The sequence below is a fragment of the Brienomyrus brachyistius genome, chromosome 4 (assembly GCF_023856365.1).
Source record: "Brienomyrus brachyistius isolate T26 chromosome 4, BBRACH_0.4, whole genome shotgun sequence".
Classification (NCBI taxonomy): Eukaryota; Metazoa; Chordata; class Actinopteri; order Osteoglossiformes; family Mormyridae; genus Brienomyrus; species Brienomyrus brachyistius.
Window position 1 is genome coordinate 26391588 of NC_064536.1, and position 20997 is coordinate 26412584.

The following is a 20997-nucleotide window of genomic DNA, read 5'->3' on the forward strand; positions in this document are numbered from 1 at the left end:
GGTGTAGATACTGGTGCAGTAAATAGGCGTATCTTTCTGCGCTGAATACCTGACCAGGTGACGCACCTGTCCCGGAATATCTTCACAGCGCAGGAAGAAATTTCCGTATTTCTTACCCGAATGTGAAAGCTGACCGAAGCCTGGGTGGCAGCCCATTTCTGTGCCTTTGCTGTTATTCAGCACTGTCAACCAAACTAAAATGCGAGTGGGGGATCTGACAGGCTGAGCTGCCATGGGATGCCTGCGCTTGAAACCCGATGCGGGTTTTCGCTTCGTTAGATACGCGGCGCTTTCCCTTCTGCTGTTAGGGTCGGTGAGTTATTTCCGCAGCGATCTGTTAAATTACCGCAAAGTCAAAAAAAGAGAGATCTAAATGTGCCTTTTCCATCCGATCTGTCGCAGCCACCGTGTTTTGCAAATACCTCCGGGACATTTGTAATCTGTGCACATTCATGATCATTTAAATTAAACCGCAGCTCAAAAGTGTAATATAGGGGGCTACGTATAAATGATAAAAAGATTTACTGCCTCTGAATCGCACTGTTTAAATAACTAAGGATAATCAGCTCACAGTGTTTTTCGAGAGGAGTAAAATTGCATCCTTACTGTTGGAATATTAAACTTAATGTGATAGGCCCACTTTTGTCATCAGTACATCTATTCATAGTAATTCACGGTTGACTACTATTAAATTAATTAGTATACCACAGTACAAATACCGCCGCGTTTCTCTTTTCTTTGACAATAATAGTATAGTAATCATAGTATATAAAGACAAAACTACAGTGAGCAGCCGTGGATGCCTTATATAGCTATTCCTTCCTGGATAAACGAGTGAATATCTCCGTAACATAAACTATTATGTCAGATCGATAATTACTGCTTGTATTATTGGACTAAAAATGACCTCAAGCTAATTGTAACCGAAGTGTTCTTGGTGTAAATCCAGACGGCTGTACTATTGTTTCTGTTTATAGTCGCAGCAAAATGTGTTTTCAATTTTAGCCCACAGATGTCGCGTCTGTGAAATTTAAATATAGGCTTCAGTGAGACGCATGTTTTTTAATTTATTTTTTATTATTTCTGAAACACCGTGTGCTTTCCTCTAGGTTCAAAGTAAGAACACGTCGTGCATAACACCTTCTCTGCCAGCCAGAAGCCAAATTTGGCAAGGGGACGACTTTGTGAAGTTCGAAAACGAGCCCAGCGTGGTGATTGATGGTTACAGCTTGTCAGTTCGTTACCTGTGCTCAAGCCCCTGTGTGGTGGGGGTGGAGGTGGTAGCCCCCACTGAGTGGAGGACTGGCCCATTGGTCTTCCAGAAGACATGGACGAACCAGCACCATCTTGGCTCAGTTCGGAGACACTCGCTACCCCTGCGTTTCCCTGCTGCCATGGCATATCAGACAGACTTTTTTGTCAGGCACTCTATAGACGCCCAAGATGTCATGCTGAGGGCCTGGTTAGACCATCTCGGGAGGGTCAATGGGAGCATAGGTGGTCTTAATGCATACCACACATCTCTCACCCACGTTTTCAGGATCCTGAGGACCGTGCCTGCATCTGAGCGTCCTGTTATGCAGCATGGAACCTGCCTTTCGTGGGGACCAGAATTATTATGGAAGCTGAATCGCAACAGACTCAACTGGTGTCCTCATGAATCAGGTCAGGATTCGCACTGTCGCTCTGACTGGTGGGGTTTGTATGTGACGTCATAAATCTGGCAAAGCCAAACACCGGGAATTGCTAATAGGATTACTTACTTCTCTTAATCCTGAAGTCCTCTAAGACTCTGACTGATGAACCCATGGTGGAGCAGCCCTGTTGGATGCCGGACCTGGTTATTGGAAGTTCTTTTGTTTTTCCTTAGTGTGCCAGGGCTTGGATCTCAGCCATGTTTTTAACCTATGGATAATCAGGGGTGGGTTTGTTGTTTCTGGAGATCCACTAAACCCCCCCCGCCCCTCCCTCCAGATGTTTCAAAAACTAAATAAATGACTAGCAAGTAGAGTCAGAAGATCGTTGCTAGCTAGCAGGATTTCTTAAGGAATGTTTTTAGTGTAGTAACTCTCTGTGTCCAGCGAGGGACTACACCCCACTCAGATATTTCAAAAACTACATAAATAGCTAGCGAGTAGAGTCAGAAGATCGTAGCTAGCTAGCTGGTTAGCAGAACATGCTGCTTCAATATCTCCTGGATAAGGAACTCATTCATTCAGTGTTCAGTGTAGTGACTGTCTGTAGCCAACAGGGGGCGTTTGGTGTGAGTTGTGGTAAATAGCAGAAACTGATTGTGATGGCTGTATTTTACAGGCATCGTGCCCCTGCTGACCTTCCCTCTGGCCAGCACCGGCGAGCGATTCGGGGTTATTCGTCATTTCCACCCCTTCGTCAACAAAGAGCTGGAGGACTGTCGTAACGGCACCACGGAGGAGCCCAGGTCTCTGCCCCTTGGCGCCCCTCCCCTCTTGCTCTTCCATGGAGTTCTTATAGACCGGAATCCAGAATATCTCCCCTATCATCTCGTTGCTATGGTTTGATACCCCCCCCCCTCCCCCATTGCCAAGGGCTTTCTGCATTTTGACAGCATCTAAGCATTGCACTGAATGCCCTAACCTCAGGCTTTTTTCTGTTCTGTTGTGGTTATAAAATGCTTTCTCTGTGGGAGAGGAGTGTAAGGTCGTGTCCTCAAGGAAGCATGTCACCGGCAGGCTCTTCAGTGAGGCCCTTCGCTCCCCGTGTTGGAGACCCCGTGTTCTGACCCACGAGCTGTGCTGTCTCCTGTACGCATGTGTGCATCTCACAGGATGCGGGCAGGACATGTGGAAACCAGAGAATACCGTGTGCCTGTATAAATGGCATATCATTATCAAAAAATATATGCATTTTTACGAAAGTACACATCGGCCGACAGACGCTTATCCTCGTTAACTCTGCCTCTATGAATAAATCATGTTTATGTCGATCTCTTGCTTTTTAGCAGACTTTTAAAAAATGCCTATTTCTGGCCTGCCTTTGTGAAAGTAGCATTTCTGAAGGCCCAGCTTGGATGTGTGTCAAACCAGCTTTTATTGTAGACAGCCACTTGAAATAAACAAGTAAATTGGTAAATATAGGCAGTGGGTCAGCATGTGAGATGCAGAGGTACTGCATGCGGATGATTTTGAAAGGTGAGGTGTGGGTTTTACGCCTGTTTGAAATAACCAAGATGGATAAACGCAGCAATAGACTGACATGGACTTTGTATTTTACATCACTCTGCCAACTCTGGGATTTAAACCAGCAACCATATGTGATAAACACCCTATTTTATCCCACTGAGCCACAGAGGAGCTAGATCTACATGGGAAATATAGCAGGCGACCTTTGTGAACCTGTGGAATGTAGGGCACAGGCCTTGACGAGTCGTGCCTTTGTGATGTCACAAGCTCATTGTGTCTCCGCTCCCGCAGGCTCGCCCTCTCTCTGTGGATTTACCTGTTAAGCTGGTGCGACGGTGCCTTCTGTGGCATCCTGCAGCACATGGACTGGCACGACACCTTCGACACGCCCATGATTATGCTCGATGACAGGGGTGAGTGGGTCGATCTGTCAGCCGTGACCTTCGCGTGCGGAGCCGCCGGTCGCCGGTCGCTCGCCCGCCCGCCCACGGCTGTTTGCGCCCCTCTGGCTGAATTGGTGCTGTGTAAATCCCCCAGAATAAAATCACCGGCCAACAAATGATGCAATAAATGATGAGAGCAATTGCCAATTCGATAAAACGAGGGCAAAGGGTCAACCTCGCCTAGGATACATCTTCCCACCTGATTTCAGCTCCTTGTTATCTGACCGGACAGCGGCGGTAAATAGTCACAGATCCTTCCACCGGCACTGCGGATCTATGCATCCTTCAGTTTCGACCATACATGGAGGATGCTGTCCCTTTTTAACCTCCACATTCCTCTATTCCACACATGAGCCTTTAGAGAAGACAGGAACTTGAGAATTTTTGTATTTTTTGGGTTATTAGGTTAGAATGATTTAAAGCCGTGAGCAACAAAAGACACAATAGTGCATAAAATGTTGTTATGCCAATGGTGTCATCCATCCATGCATGCATCCATCCATCCATCCATCCAACCACACTCAATGTTCATGTCATTAACAGGTGATTATTATCTGCTATTCGGGTTGTCAAACTGATTAGCAGTGGAAGTGTGTCACATGTCGACTGCCTGCTAAACAGGGCCTCTGATTGTACTCTCCTCGTGAAGGGGACGTCATTTTCCAGGTGAGGCTGGTGTCAGGAGAAGCTCGTAGCTTCCGGTCGTACACAGCCCTCCCTCTCAGAGTCTGGCACCGCCTGGATGTCTTCATGGATGGATCCAAGGTAATTATCCATCCATCCATCCATCCATCCATCCATCCATCCATCCATCCATCTACTGACTGTGCATCCTGCTATGACACATACATCTAAACAGTTCATTATTGCATATTCTCATAGCAAATGACCCCAGCTATAGAAACAGCTGCCAGCCCTGCACCAAAAATAGCCAGTGGTTTTCCATCGGCTTCACACCACCATTAGCTGCTCTCTCTCTCTCTGTCTCTCCCTCTCTCTCCCTCCCTCCCTCGGAGAAGGCACACTCCCTGCTCCCTGGCATCACCAAATGCTGCGCCGCGGCGAAATTCTGTAAAAAGCGCCGCAACAAAAAAATAATCTGCCTTCCGCTAATCAGGACACGGACAGACACACATCCGGTGGTGTCTTTAACAGTAAGATAAACTGAAATAAATGACTGTTTTTCTCTGTGAGCGCAGAGTGAGAAGATCCTTATTGCTTCCTGAATTATAATTAATGAACTTAATTCCTAGGATTTACTGCCCTGGGTCCTAAAGCTATTCCACCGCTGGTTGCTGTTGTTTTTTTTTCCTGGCCCTCCTCCTTATTTATTGGTTATTTATTTAGCGGAGTATCTAACCCAGGCTGTGTTTTATAGCTTACAGTTTTCCGCCACTGGCCATTAATACAGCTGGGTGTTTACTGAATCAGTTCGGTTAAGCACCCCGCTCAAGGGCACAGGGGTAATTTCTCTCGCAGAACCCGTCCTCCAGGGAAAATGGGAGTTCTATAATGGCAGCCAGCCAAAGTCCTGAATCTTATTTTTCCTTATTAACATGCCCTCCCAGGCAATGGGCATTCTGAATTCAGCGTCCGAGGCATAGCCGGACCCACACAGCTGTCACTGCTCTGACTGGCCTGGCCTCCTTCTAAGGGTCATCTGCTCCCCAGGTGATGCTGAAAGTGACGTCCCACGCGACGGCCGGCGCAGGAAAGCCGTACACCTACAAGTAAGCTGCTGCATTCCTCACACCGTTTTCCCGTTATTTTTACGAAAGTGGAAACACTTACCTGCGCAAACAATATGGCCGCATTTGAAGCCGATGATTCCAATTTGGAACGTAATTGGATTGATCTGGGTTGGGGGCCCGCTTTGATATGCTGTCATGGGGCCCAAATTGTCTGGTGGCACCTCTGGCCGTCTCAGATATTAAAGTCATCCTTTGCTTAAAGACGTGGATGTGTTCAGAGAAATGCATCATTAGGCCATTTTGCCATTGTGCGAACATTATAGAGTGTAATTATATAACTCTAGATGGTATAGCCTACTACACACCTAGGTTATGTGATGATTACAAAATACAACATAGTAAACATATAAACCAGAAACAGATGTTTATTATCATTATGGAGTATTATGTATTGTACATAGCTCTGAGTGCTTTACTTATATATGCTAGGTTTGTTTACATCAGCATCACCACAAACACATGACACATTGTGCTACGACAATACAATGGCTACAACGTCACTAGGCAATATGAATTTTTCAGCTCTGTTATAATCTAACGGGACCACTGTTGCATATGCGGTCTGTTGTTGACTGAAACTTCGTTATGCGACGCCTGGCTGTATTCGCGTGGGTAGCAGCTAGTGTTTGGCATCTAGAGAGTCTGTGGTTCACGTTGCCTTGAGCTCAGGTTACAAGGGTGAATTTTGAATATTCCTGTGCTCTCTCATGACCTAAAAAGGTAACTCCTTATGCTTGCATTTGCGAAGGAGAACGATTTGATAGACTAGGCTAACGGATTTGTTGATGTGAGTTGGGTATCTGTCACATGATTATCCCAGTGGCACCAGTCAACAGAATTAGTTCAAACAGAAGTTTAATAGACCAGGTAACATCCATGATTGTTCTCCCCTCTCCTCTTTTCTCTCCACCCAGGAGACCCAATTTAAAACTCTAAAAAGTCAATTAAGACAAACAGAACCAGCTGGGTTCCATTAGTCAAGGACTGTGCTGGAGTACAACCAGTGATCAGTTTCCATGGCAACGCAAGATATCGCGCAAACTTAGCCCCAACTCATTAGAGATCCTTAGAAACTATGTTTTTTTGTTGGTTTTTTTGTTAATGCATTTCACACATACTTGCTTAAGGGTGTTCCTGAAGTCCTTCTCGTGTTCACTGACACACCAGTCATCCGGTCCTTTGGTTGTCTCTCGCTCCCCCCCGGTCTGCATCCTGCGATGGACCTGTGTGGTGTGAATGGGAGGCTCATCGTTTGCATTCCAGTTTCCAGGCTGATATCCGCTACGACGACACTGCTGGCTACTTCATGATTGGCGGTGGCAAATTTATGCCCGGCATCAAGGGCTACATTGGACCAATCACATACCACCGCCTGGGTGGACATGAGGTAATAACAAACAGGTTTGCATACTTAATAAAAGCAACCTATCCATCCATCCGTCCATCCATCCATCACCACTTGAGCAGCAGCTCAGTATTAGAACCAGCTATGTTGAAGCTAAGCTTACTTTAACACTGAGATGCTACTGAAGGATCTGATTATTTGTATCAGGTGTGTTAAATTAGGGCTGTAGCTAAGCTCTGCGGGGTGGTGGATCTCCAGAAATGAGCAGCCCTAGTTTAGAGGCTCTTAAATGTGTGTTTTGGGACTGTGGGAAAGGTCTGGAGTACCTGAAGGAAACCAGCACACATACAGGGGAATGCACAAAACCAGACACTGTGGAAACTCAGTGTGAGGATACAGCCCCAACCACCCACTCAATAAGGAGAATAAGTTAAATAAAGGCCATTGATTTTGCAGAACTCTGCACGGCTTTTAAACACGTTTTTTTTTTCTGATTCCTCCTTCAACTGCAATTTCCTTATATGAAGGATTGCCTCTGATAGCCCTTAATCAGTCAGTCCATTTAGTAGCCAATAGCGCATTTTTAAGAGCCAGATTTCACTAAGCACTTTACAGCGCTTTGCTGTGTTTTTCTAGATTTGGCAGTTTTGGGGACTAAATAAGCTCAGAGGAAAGCTGGCCACCCTCATCAAAAGCTTTCGCTACTCCCTCTACGGTCAGCATTTGTATTTGAAAAGCATTAACAAGTGGTTTATGGAAGAATGGAATGTGAACCATCCTCATTACACAGACGGAGCGTGTATTTGTAGGACAGAGAGAAAGGGTGTTGTGTTTGGCAGATGACTGGTCTTACGTAACAAATGTAGGAGGCCCGGCGGTTTGGTGGTGAGTGATATTGCCTCTCACTCGTGCAGGGTTGTCCTGGCCCATACATGAACTTGGCAAGTTCCCCTCGTGTTCACGCACGTTGCCTGGCAGCTGCTCTGGTCTTCTTCCAGAAGTCCAAAGACAGCCCGGTCAGGTGACTCCCAAGCGTGGCATCCAAAACCTCTTTGATGAGTGCGATGTTTGTTTCGTAACACGGGTCAAAATATTATGGTAGCATGTGTGCATGATTAGTTTCGATTCCGCGAGAGAAGAGTGCAGGTATAACACATTTTGAACACAGCACTTACATTCCATTAAAATAGGATTGAATCCCAAGTGGGGTTTCAATGAATCATGCCTTATATTTTTCAGCTATTTTCTGACCAAAGGGTCTTGACCCAGTAACCCTCTTAACATAAATCTGGCTCTAATCCAGGTACTACCTGCTGTACTGTACCTGACAAATATGCAGGGGTGGGACCACAGAGTCACTGGTCCCATCTAAAAGCCGATTGGCCCAGAGGGTGCCTCCTCTTTTCACTCACTGATTCAAAATACATCATTGGCTAATGTAAGCCAGTGTGGATAAGTTTGCCCATCTGTATGAATTATGAGCCCTCTTATGCCCCCACCTTAATTACATTCTAGAATCTCGCAGGTAACCAGATTGGATGTCCTCTAGGTTTGGAACCCTCTGTCTCCAGAGCTGACTGCGTTGGGTCTAGACCAGACACATCGGGTGTGTGAGGAGGTGATGGGAGTCATCTTGGGGTTTGCCCAGGCTCTGAGAGACACTGAGGATGCCCAGCGTGAGTCATCCTGCCTACTCTGCATTGTAAATTACTGTTCACTGTCTGCTACAAAAACATAAGTATGTCCACCAGATTCCTGCAGGTCATACTACATGGGTCTCAAGCAGAAGTTTGAGCATCTGAGCTGTAGAGCTCCGCCTCTTAGTGCCGACCACCGCCATCACATTGTCCTGCAGCTTCTCAAGGCTCTGGGACGAAACTACATCTCAGGTACTCGCTTCGTACAGGTAGAGCAGCCCTAACCCCCAGGTATCGTTATATGGTAGGGACCCTTCACAACTAGGGACCGTCTCCAAACTCTACACAGGTACCCTTCACGTATAGGGACCATCTCCAAACTCTACATAGATACCCTTCACACATAGGAGCCATGTCCAAACTCTATGCAGGTACCCTTCACCTATGGGTATCTTCTCGATACCATGCAGATATAGCCCCTTAATAGGTACAAACTCCAGTAATTGAATGGCATCTGTTCACAGTATTATAACAAGAAAACCTGCCATCTATATGGCGTTACACCAACTAAAATGAGACTTTCATTTGCCTCCACATGGCATAGCCCTCTGATAAACACCCTGTTAAATGCTGGACCTTCTGTTCCTAATTGATGTGTGTGTAATTTGGACAGGTTCCGGGAGTGAGACCGTGTATATGCGTCTTGGGAGGTGGTCTTATGAGCTTGCTAAGAGGAAGCTGGCCCGTGCCCGTCCCGGTTCTGGCCCAGTGTCCTCTGCGGTACGGCTCCTGCAGGTGTCCAGCTGCTGTGGAAACTCACAAGCGTCCCTGCTGCTGGCGGCTGTTTACCTGGGCAGCCTTGGGGTGCGTGAGGACCCCGTAAAGGTAGAGCTCAGATTATTTCCTTCACAATGAGACTACTGACCTCACTGTTAATGTACGCTACTAATCACCTTCCTACTGACCTCACTGTTAGTTTATGCTACTAATCACCTTCCTACTGACCTCAATTTTATTGTATGATACTAATCACCTTCCTACTGACCTCACTGTTAGTGTATGCTACTAATCACCTTCCTACTGACCTCACTGTTAATGTATGCTACTAATCACCTTCCTACTGACCTCACTGTTAGTGTATGCTACTGATCACCTTCCTACTGACCTCACTGTTAGTTTATGCTACTAATCACGTTCCTACTGACCTCACTGTTAGTGTACGCTACTAATCACCTTCCTACTGATTTCACAGTTAGTGTATGCTACTAATCACCTTCCTACTGACCTCACTGTTAGTGTACGCTACTGATCACCTTCCTACTGATCTCACTGTTACTGTATGCCACTAATCACCTTCCTACTGGCCTCACTATTAGTGTATGCCACCAATCACCTTCCTACTGACCTCACTGTTATTGTATGATACTAATCACCTTCCTACTGACCTCACTGTTAGTTTATGCTACTAATCACCTTCCTACTGACCTCAATGTTATTGTATGATACTAATCACCTTCCTACTGTCCTCACTGTTAGTGTATGCTACTAATCACCTTCCTTCTGACTTTACAGTTAGTGTACTGTACTGACCTCACTGTTAGTGTATGCTACTAATCACCTTCCTACTGACCTTGACACTAATCACTTTCCTACTGGCCTCACTATTAGTGTATGCCACCAATCACCTTCCTACTGACCTCACTGTTAGTGTATGCCACTAATCACCTTCCTACTGACCTCACTGTTAGTTTATGCTACTAATCACCTTCTTACTGACCTCACTGTTACTGTATGCCACTAATCACCTTCCTACGGACCTCACTGTTAGTTTATGCTACTAATCACCTTCTTACTGACCTCACTGTTAGTTTATGCTACTAATCACCTTCTTACGGACCTCACTGTTAGTTTATGCTACTAATCACCTTCTTACTGACCTCACTGTTAGTTTATGCTACTAATCACCTTCTTACTCACCTCACTGTTAGTTTATGCTACTAATCACCTTCTTACGGACCTCACTGTTAGTTTATGCTACTAATCACCTTCTTACTCACCTCACTGTTAGTTTATGCTACTAATCGCCTTCTTACTAACCTCACTGTTACTGTATGCCACTAATCACCTTCCTACTGACCTCACTGTTAGTTTATGCTACTAATCACCTTCTTTCTGACCTCACTGTTACTGGCTCCTGCTACTGACCATGACCAGTGATTTCACTGTCACTCTATCTTACTTCTGTCCTTATCGGTGTTGTCAGCAACCTCAGTGTTACTCTTTCTTACTGTTGACCTTGTCAGAGTTTTCAGTAACCATGCTTCGAGCACAATGAAGCTGACTTCACCCCCTTTCGTGTTGATATTTCTGTCTGAGACTCTCGGGCTGCTGCTGCCACTCTCGAGTGTGTCGCTGTGGTCACTACCTGCTGACGTCACTTGCTATGTTTCGCCATGATGTCACTGCAGCTGCTTTGGTGTTAACATAATCCCTTCACCGCTATCCTGGCTCTGGCAAACACATCCCAGGGTCATGTCTACAGTCTGGTTGGCGCTCAGGCAGACGGCCGACTCGCTCTCATGCACCTGGGCTACAAGCACACTCAGGGAATTGATGGCTTTCCTCAGGATTACAGCATGGCCTACTGTTACTACAGTAACGTTGGTAGGCAGACCTGCGCCGATCGCTGGACAGTGCCGATGACTCAAGTGAGTTCCTGCATCACAGTGCACATGGACAGAGAAATAAAGAACTGCAGCATGTAGATCTCCTTGCGGAGACATTGTTTATGTATTTTTTCAGCTATTTTAGGTTCTTTCTGTTCATCAAGTTATGTTCTAGAATAACGCAAGCCCACAGACTTGGATTTCTTTAAGAGTTTTATTTTAAGAACATCTCAGCCCTTTAGCAGATATTTTAGTAAAAAAAAAAAGTAGTTTGCTTTTTCCACTTGCCCCATTGTGTCTATGACATTCTCATTTCCTCCCCCCCACCAAGCAATACACCACAGAGCTGATCCTCCTCACTGATGACGAGGCCTTGAAGTCTCAAATGGATGAGGATGACGACATCTTCCAGTATTTCAAATTCCAGGCCGAAAGGGGAGACCTGGAGGCTCAGGTATTCTCCAGTAGTCCCAGTTACATTTCTTACTCCAGCACACCTGCTCCAATGTGATCCCAGTTCCTCACTGGAATTTCAGTTTTTTTATGGGGTGCGATCAGATGGGGCCTCCCTTTCTAACCCATACATCATGTGGTTCTATTCAGGAAGCTAATCAAAGGCGATTCACAAAGGTCACTTTCAGCTTCCTTGAATTGCCAGAATCCATGTAGCAGCTTCTATTCATCTGTGATCAAGTGGGTGCTTCAATAGACCATAATTTCTTCTCATTTGTAGAAAACATTAGCCAGGATGCTGCTCTGGGGAGAGCAAGGGGTGTCCAAAGACACAGAGGGTGCTCTTCGGTGGTACGCTGAGAGCGCCATGAGGATGACCGACCCACAGGCTATGTACGACTACTCCATTTTACTCCTGAAGGTAACCATGTGCAACAGATACATTTGCTAGAGCTCAACCATGAGCGCTGTAGTTAGAACATCCATCCATCTTCCAAACCGCTTATCCTACTGGGTCACGGGGGGTCTGGAGCCCATTCACACAACACATGTACACCTATGGGCAATTTAGCAACTCCAATTAGCCTCAGCATGTTTTTGGACTGTGGGGGGAAACTGGAGTACCCGGAGGAAACCCCACGATGACATGGGGAGAACATGCAAACTCCACACACAGGTAACCCAGGCGGAGACTCGAACCCGGGTCCCAGAGGTGTGAGGCGACAGTGCTAACCACTGCACCACCATGCCGCCTCGTAGTTAGAACATGATCCATTAGTTTGACAGTTGTAAGTAGACTGTGTGTGAGGAATTCATTTAACCACAGTAGGTAAACGTTGTGTCCCAATCCATTTGACCACAGGTGGGTAGACATTGTGTCCCATTTCAGTTGACCATGGTACAGAGACAAGGTTTGACCAATCCGTTTGATCACAGTAGGCAGACATTATGTCTCATTCCATTTGACCATGGTAGGCAGGCCATGTTTGACCAATCCGTTTCACCACAGTGGGTAGGCATTGTGTCCTAATCTGTTTGAAGATGGTAGGTAGACAATGTTTGGTACATCCCTTTGACTGCTGCAGGTAAACACCATACTGCACTACCCACGCTGTATATCTCCACATTCTCCTTGGACTTCTCACACTCCACATTCTAATTGATCTTCTCAAGGGTCATGGCAAGAAGAAGAACAGGACATTAGGCCTTCATTTTCTGGAGAAAGCTGCATCAATGGTGAATATATTTATGTTTGTGCGTCTTACAACCAGATACACAGAGGCATGTCTAAGCTTGTCTGTTGATTCCCATATTCATGCAATTCCGTGTGTCTCTGTGGGTTTCCCAATGTGTTTCATCCCTCCCTACCTCCCTCCCAGGGTTTCCCAGAAGCCATCAACGGCATGGGATGGTATTACAGCGTCTTCATGGCCGACTCCAGCACAGGACTGAGGTACTTTGAAAAGGCCGCACAGACAGGCAACAAGGACGCCATCTACAACCTCGGCTTGCTGTACATGAGCGGCAAACACCCAAAAAAGCCAGGGAAGAACCAGGTATGGCCAGCCTTGAAGTGCCCCCCCCCCCCTTAGCTGGGTGTGTTCCTGAGGCATCAGAAGCACATGGATACACTGGCGGATTCGGGGGCAGCACATAGGGGGTCCTGAATGTGATAATTGAAACATTTAAACATCACTACCCAAGGGGGCCCTAGGTGACATTTTGTCAGGGGGTCCAGCATTTGTAGCTGTGCCCCTGGATGTCCCTATTAATTTTACCACATTTCCTTTGCGAAAAAATGTCCGAAAATACTGTCATTTGTTTGTGGCCTAATAACAGGCTTGTGTGAGTTCGCCATTAGCAGCTGACGGTTCCCTCTGTGCACATCGATTGCTTCCCACAGACTGCGGCCTTTCAGCACTTCCTGAAAGCTTCCGGCAAGGGGCATTTGGAAGCGGGCATTGAGGTCGCCTGGTACTACGCCACAGGGGTCCTGCCTGCGGTTGGGCGAGACCCTGAGAGAGCTGTCCTGTAAGGCTATACTGTGGAGCACGGATCGCATGGCGAGATAATGGAGTGTCAGATTTATCATGTCTGTGTGTGTTTTTCTTATTACCAGAATGGCAGAGTGTATTTTGCTTTTGGGCAGGATGCTAGTATCATATGGATACTAGTATTATATAATATAGTGGGTTGGTGCCCCATCCTGGGTTATTCCCTTCCTTGTGCCCGTAACTTCCAAGATTGGCTCCAGAGCCCCTCGACCTTGAGTAGCACAAGGGAGTAGAGAACATGGATGGATAATGCAATATAATAAAACATAATATTAATTGGTTTATATTAGATGTCTAGTTAGGGTTAGCTAAATATCCAGGTGTGCAGAGTAATAAGACAGTAGAATGTGTGATATCGTTTCTTATAGTAATCGGTGATGTCGTTGTTGGGGGGGGGGAATGAGGATCGTGATTGGGCAGCAGGACACGTGCTGGATGGTTATTCGTACAGGATGTTTGCCATAAATTCGTGTCCTTTGAAGCTCCAGGGGAAGGTTTCACACTGGAAGATAGAGTATATAAGGCTACGTTGGGCTCACATGGGTCCATAATGTGCCTCATTGATGTTTTTTTTCCTCGTCACTAGGGGATACCCCAGGGAGGTAACAGGGGCAATTGCCCCAGCTGAAAGCTGATTGCCCTTCCCCTTGTTGCTCACCGATTCAAAGCATTTCATTGGCTAATGATGAGGTTGGGCCCCCTGTGTGAATTATGGCACCTTTTATTAACCCCCATCTTAACCTAGAAGGGGGTAAAATTCATACCTCTGCCCGTCAGAGGATTCTGCCATATATGTATTTATTTTTTTTTTGCCCCGTTAAATCCGACTCCATCACATTTGCGAAGATTTCTGTGTGCTGAGTTAGGGTGGGGAGAGACCCAGGAAATGGCTGTCATCTCGTGCTTTTCCGTAGCCTGCTGAAGGAGATCTGTGAGCAGAACGGATACCTGGGGTCCATCCTAAGGAAGGGACTCAATGCCTACCTGAGGGGGTCCCGGTGAGTATCAGTGCGTGCTCTGACATGGCACCCCCACCTCCCTCCATCCACTACTGTGTCATGTGATCAGTGTTTGGATTCTGTGCGGAATTTACAGGTTCGGTGTACCACTGTGAAGGGAGAATTGCGAATTAACATTAATCACACAATCAGACAGCAGGGTGGTGATTAGTGATGAGCCATGATTAAGGAAATGGGGGGGGGGGGGGGGGCAGAGTCTTTTGACTGTAATTTGCTCGGTAATTAGGCTGACGGATCCAAATATCAGTATGAAGGTTTATTTTTCACTTCCAGGATACTAGTTGTTTTTGCTGTTTGCTGCCTTTTTTGCCGTTGTGCTCCCCTTTGCTGCCCGTGGGCGGTTCTCGGACACAAAGTGTTTCGTTCTGTCTCCCGCAGAGTGGACTCGCTGCTGAGTTACCTTCTCGCGGCGGAGACGGGAGTGGGCGTGGCCCAGAACAACGCGGCACACCTGTGTGAGGTGCTGATCGTAAGAATATGTCTCCCTGCCTTTTAAGCATACTGAGACCCTCGCAATCTTAAAGCCTCTACCTACACTGGAGCCGGTCCATCCTTTCCCCCTGATTATCAGCTTCTGACTTAAAGACAAGCAATGGGCTCACAGAATAATGTGTATAGTAGAGGCAACACTTGACAAAGGAATCTCATGGCAGGTTTAAATCCAGTGGCATATACAGGGGGTGGAGCCACAGGGGCATTGAAACCTGATTGGTCCCATGATTTTCCCCCGCCCTTGTCACTCACCAGTTCCAAACATACCATTGGATAATGATAAACCTGTTTTTATTATGACCCCTCCTATGCCCTCCAACATAAAAAAGCATCTAATAAAAAGCAGATATAGGAGCCTTAGCCCAAATAACTGGTGCAGTAACCTTGAGTCCATCGTAATAATTATAGACGTGTTGATTGATGTGCTAAGTTGTAACAGAATGCAGTACCTTGTAATTCCATTGGCACAGGACCTGGGACAGGCTTATGGCTGTGAATGGCGGTACTACAACCAATCTACCTTTAATTACCACCCCCATCCCGCGGGTGAGTCTGATCCCCGTCGCCACCAGAGTTGTCTCCGAAGGCTTCGCACGGTTGCTCTCTCTCATTCCGTTCCTGCTCGCCCAGATCTGATTTAAATCAGTACACTTCACTGCCATTTGAATTTAATTTCCATCCGTCTTAACGTTTTATCTTCTCTCTCTCTTACCACTCCTCCTCCCCTCCTCCCTTCCTTGTTGCATCAGGGCTCCTGAAGATGGGGGACTTTTATTATGAAGGTCAGAATAACCAGAGCCAGGACATCAGGTTATCCGTCTTGATGTATGCCAGCGCCGCCTTGGCTGGCAGCCCCCAGGTAAATCCCGAGCCGCGCTGCACTTCCAGAGGAATGAAGACGGAGCGTTCATTTATGATTTCATATCAAACGAGGCGTAGGAGAAGTGAAAAGCGGCATGTCATGAGACAGCACACTGCTTTCAGGCCTCCTTCTCAGACTAGAACTTGCACATCTATTTTTAACCGTTTGCACTTGGCTATAATGAAAGTAAGAGAGTTCCTCTTTGCCACAGCCAAAGGCCAGAGTGACGCTAATGTCAACAAGTCTAGACTCCAGAAACTAAAAGCCTATAATGTTAGTCAGCTCCCAATGCAAGTGAAACAGCACGCTACGCATCAGTCATCGATTGCCTGTCTCCTCCTAACTTCAGGGAATATTTAACCTGGCAGCGATGATTGAAATGGGGCATGACATTCCGGAGAAGATTCTAGAGCAGTTAAAGGTCAGCAAGCAGGATCGGCTGGATAGGAGCGCCGTATTGGAGAAACTCTATCAGAGGTACTTTACTCTCGGATATACTGAGTCTTTTTTTTTTTTCTTGATGATAATGATGATAAATTATGCATGAAGTGTCTCGGATGGTCCCTCCTGGTCCCGAATGTGCCTTGCCTACTGATGAGATGAATGTAGCCTGGAGGTGAGGATACAATTCCGACGCTATGCTGAATGTCGTTCAGTGTGTTTAGGCTAAAGAGTAAGGTCATGTAAGGGTGGGCCGTGGTAATTACATTGCACTGTGCATGGATTCACTAAGCCCCCCCCACCCCCCCCACCACCATAGCTGCAGACAATATGAAAACCAGGAAGATGTGACACCGTGCTCGCTAGCTCTCCTCAGAGTTCGGCTGTCGAGGGCCTGGAGGACGTTCACTTCTGGACCTCTGCGATACTTTTGGGTAGGCCAGCTGTCAGTCACATGACCAGTGCTCGCAATCGTATTGAAGGGGGCTTAAGATCAATTCTGTAATACAGTCCTCATTGGTAAAGGTATTAACATCCCAACCCACTGACAGACTCCCATTTGAGGCTGAATATTTCACTCCATGTTTCAGTAATATAGCCTTAATGTCTAGGGCATTTGTCATGTGACCTGCTTTTCAGCGATGGGTCATTAGTCAGTCATTGGCTGATTGGTGTATTTCAGTCGTGTTTTTTTTGTTATTTTACGGCAGTAGAGTGAGCAGCACCAGATGTGTTTTCCTTGTCTTTCAGGCCTGCCTTATTGGCAGTGGTGCAGTCCTCCTTTCCATCATAATACTAAGCCCCATCCGCAGAGGAGTAATGGGTAAGTGAGATTGGTCCCCGAATCCTGGCCACAGGGTGACTGGCAGTTGTGTACCAGTTAAAGATTCATTGATGGTTTTTGTGGGAGATGCTTGGAGCAGTTCAGTGCACCTTGATATGCAGTGCAATCCCTGTTAATCGATTCCCATCCAACAATACTTATCATTGGCGTATACAGGTTGCAGGGTCATAGGGGCACTGACTCCCACTGGCCCCCGGAGTGCCCCCTCCCCTGTCATTCACCGATTCAAAACATATCATTGGCTAATGATACGGTTGGCCCCTCTGTATGAATTATGGTCCATCCATCCATCCATCCATCCATTTTCCAAACCGCTTGTCCTACTGGGTCGCGGGGGGTCCAGAGCCTATCCCAGAAGCAATGGGCACGAGGCAGGGAACAACCCAGGATGGGGGGCCAGCCTATCTCAGGCCACACTCACACACCATTCACTTTCACATGCATTCCTACGGGCAATTTAGTAACTCCAATCAGCATGTTTTTGGACTGTGGGGGGAAACCGGAGTACCCGGAGGAAACCCCACGACGACATGGGGAGAACATGCAAACTCCGCACACATGTGACCCAGGCGGAGACTCGAACCCAGGTCCCAGAGGTGTGAGGCAACAGGGCTAACTACTGCACCACCATGCTGCCCCTGAATTATGGTCCCTCAATCTTAAATAATCCTAGGATTGCCCCAGTTATTGATGGCCTGACTTTATCATATAGCCAAATTGTTTAAGAATGGTGACCTGATTGCCAGCATGTAGGTGATCCTTCCATTCAGACCAAATATAAGAATTCGGAACAAGAATTACTGATCACTGGCACCAGTGCTGAGATTCCCTCTGGTGAGATTTAATGTTTCCTTGGTGACTGGTATTGCCTTTTAAGTTATGTTGGCCTTCTTCCAAGGGGAAGATATAGTTCCTTTTTTGGCCTGAGTGTGGTGCTGTTGTCTTACCTGCACATTGTGCAGACTCATTATCCCACCTCATCCACTGATCCATGTCCCTACAGCAGCGCAAAGTGAACGCAGAGGAGCCGCCGCTGCTCCTGGTGGCCAGGGGGCTACGACCGCCTCGGGCCTGGGCTGGCAGAACCTGCAGCAGCTCAGTGACTGGGCCTGGTGCGTGCTGGGGGGCTGCCTGTGTGTGGTTGGCTCGGTGCTGCTCGCACAGATATTATAATGTCTGCGGTCATCTTGAAGGAGGCGTGGAAGAGCAGAGTAGAAGATGCGCATTTTGATTTTATGATTATTATGATGATGATGTCTGCATCATCATCGTTATTATTGATTGTTGTTATTTATTAAATTGGATAGATTTTACAATTAACCTCATCCAGAATGCATAGCATATCCCTCCATGCATCCATCCATCCATCCATCCATCCATAGTCCAGTCATTTGGAAGGTCATAAGGGGCCGAGGGCCCAAAATTCTGCCCAGACATTGTTTTATATGTCAACTATATGTCTTATGTTTACATTAGCTGCATTTAGCAAGCGGTTTGGTCCAAAGTGACGCACAAGTCAGGCAAATAGCACATTACAAAGAAAACCTTTAATAAACGTTGAGTCAAATGGTTTGTATCTTTTTCAAAAGTGTTGCTTCCTGTTTTTTTTTACATCGAAGTAATGAATTGCAGTGTTACATCTCATGAATATTATTGCATCTGTAGTACAATGGTGAATTTGGAGATAGTGTGGGATTAAACATCACAAACTGCATCTTGTGTGTGTCTGATTTATTTTATGTAAAAGGAAATAATACTGGATCAAATGGATAAATTGAATCAGACACAAACACCTTTTAAAATCTCCCAAGAGAAGAAAAGAATGTTTCAAACCTTATTCAGACCTGAATGTTATTTTCTAAGGATATGCTATAAGATTCCTCAGTATTTCTCCCCAATGTTTAGTATAAATAGTTGCTTTTTATTTAAAATAACTGCAATACACAGTGGATTAACAAAACAGCCAAAAAATATAGTTGCATTATGGATGGAGTAAGCTGTAGGTCCACGCTTCGCCTTCAGAACAGCTTCAGTCCTTTTGGAAACGCTCTCCTTTGAAGTTCTACTCTCTGTGTGGTGGAATATTAGGCCGTTCATCATCAAGGGGAGCCTGCTGTTCTTCAGGCGATGAAGGAGGTGGAAACGTGTTTCACACTCGGCACTCCGGAACGTCCCACAAAGGTTCAATAATGTTTATCCTGGGTGGCTGGGGAGCCGTTCACATGGCTGTTCATGAAACCAACGCTGAATTCGTTTCACAATTTTTACGGGGGAATTATCTTTCTGTAATATAAGAACATCTCGAGGGAAACATATTTGCTTGTTTGCAGACCTCGTTTATAGTTGAGAGGCATTGCTAATTGACAATCAACTTAATATGAGTCACCTTTGTATCTGCGGAATTGCAATTTAGCTACTTCAAAGTTAAAGCCTCCTTGGCGCTTATGCGATCGATTCCGCACCACTGTACCCTCGTACCATATTTAACCGATAGGCTGATGCGGAGCTACTTGGATTTGGGAAATGATGAAAGTGATAACCAGGCAATGATCATCGGCAGAAAAACTCATTCAGTAAACATAAATGTGTTCTGTCACAGTGGCTTCTTGTAGGGTGCTGAAAACATCTCGCCGTGGTCCCGTACCATACTCCAGCAGCCGGACAGCCTTGTCGGCATCACACACCTTGCGCGGTTACAAGCGTCGGCCATCGGCAGCCCAGTGAAACTCTGACCCGAGGGTTGCAGCTGTGTTAACCGTGCACCAAGGAATGCCATATTTATTCTCTGCTTCTGATCAAAACTCCAGTACCCTCGTTCACACCTTATTGTTAATTCCTTTCATTATTTGTGGACTTAAGAATCCGGAGGGAGATTAACACGTCGAATTATATCTAAAATAATATTTAAACCTGTAGAAATATGTGACCCGTCGCCACGAAATGAGTCTTAAGTCGCACTGGTAGAACTGCACCCATAAGACTCATTTCGTGATGATGGGTCACATATGTGCGGTAACTATCTGTAAACATTTCAGTTACTCAATTACATTCCTTATTATTTAAAAAAAAATCTGATTTCTTCCTGCTGTTTGACACATGTCCAGTATAATTTTACATAGTATTACACTTGCTTTATGTAATACTGAAAAACATTATTATTTCATTTTTTGGTTTTCTTTTTATTCTGAACAGAGACTGGGGGCCGTGAAGGTTCGGGGGCTAGGTAAAATGTGCCCTGTCTGTGTCTGGACCTGTTTTGGGGTAATTGATTAACACATGGGGTCAGCTTGTTCCCATCGAACAGACTAAGCCACAAAGCGTGTTTGTTTAAAGAGTGATTTCTCTCCTGGGTCCAGGTGAAGGTCACCTGATCACCAGCAGGAAAGATACTGGGCTCACTGAAGAACAATGCCGTTCTGCAGTGTGTAATAACACACCAACCCAGTGTGGTGGGGGGGCGTCCACGGGTGCCTGATTTTCAGAATCTTCGTCACAGTTCATCTTCGTGCGCAGTTTTGATTTCATGCGTCCTAATTATTGTTTTGTCCTCCTTTTTTATGACCTGCCATGTGACATCCTGTATTCTGAGTAGGAGACGGGCACCAAGTGTACTGCGGAGCTCCTGGAAGGGTTCGAGGATTCTGGCGCCACACGGAGGCGGGTCAGATAGCTCCATGATTGTGAAACCCAGAATTGCAACAGGGTACACATGTCCTCCTTTTTCTCTATCGTGTATTTAAGTGGGAAGGACTAAATACTTTTGGAGTTTTCTACAAAAGCTACCTACAACACCTGGAGAAATTGACCATTTATAAACTGGTGATTCACT

At 46.1% G+C, this 20997-nt stretch overlaps 1 protein-coding gene and 1 long non-coding RNA gene across 6 annotated transcripts; one reads left to right on the forward strand and one right to left on the reverse strand.

The window, feature by feature from the left end:
* The first annotated feature begins 68 nt into the window (after window positions 1–68).
* Window positions 69–18897, forward strand: LOC125740079 (protein sel-1 homolog 3). 5 transcript variants are annotated; one of them, XM_049010792.1, is made up of 24 exons: window positions 69–313; window positions 1110–1665; window positions 2314–2440; window positions 3453–3574; window positions 4254–4369; window positions 5276–5334; window positions 6619–6742; window positions 8250–8376; window positions 8452–8589; window positions 9011–9222; window positions 10866–11045; window positions 11335–11457; window positions 11737–11877; window positions 12630–12692; window positions 12836–13012; window positions 13360–13487; window positions 14425–14508; window positions 14908–14998; window positions 15492–15567; window positions 15771–15880; window positions 16233–16360; window positions 16644–16758; window positions 17075–17147; window positions 18172–18897. In XM_049010792.1, the coding sequence occupies exons 1-24, from the start codon at window positions 233–235 to the stop codon at window positions 18339–18341; spliced, it is 3321 nt and encodes a 1106-aa protein (XP_048866749.1). In that variant the 5' UTR covers window positions 69–232; the 3' UTR covers window positions 18342–18897. The 5 variants fall into 5 exon arrangements, with proteins under 5 accessions (XP_048866749.1, XP_048866750.1, XP_048866751.1 ...); XM_049010793.1 differs by having other exon boundaries at window positions 14908–14989; XM_049010794.1 differs by having other exon boundaries at window positions 10965–11045.
* Window positions 10047–10355, reverse strand: LOC125740103 (uncharacterized). The gene is made up of 3 exons (XR_007397446.1): window positions 10235–10355; window positions 10155–10194; window positions 10047–10114 (listed from the first exon to the last, which is right to left on the reverse strand). It is a non-coding gene; the product is annotated as an uncharacterized LOC125740103 (long non-coding RNA).
* Window positions 18898–20997: the final 2100 nt, after the last annotated feature.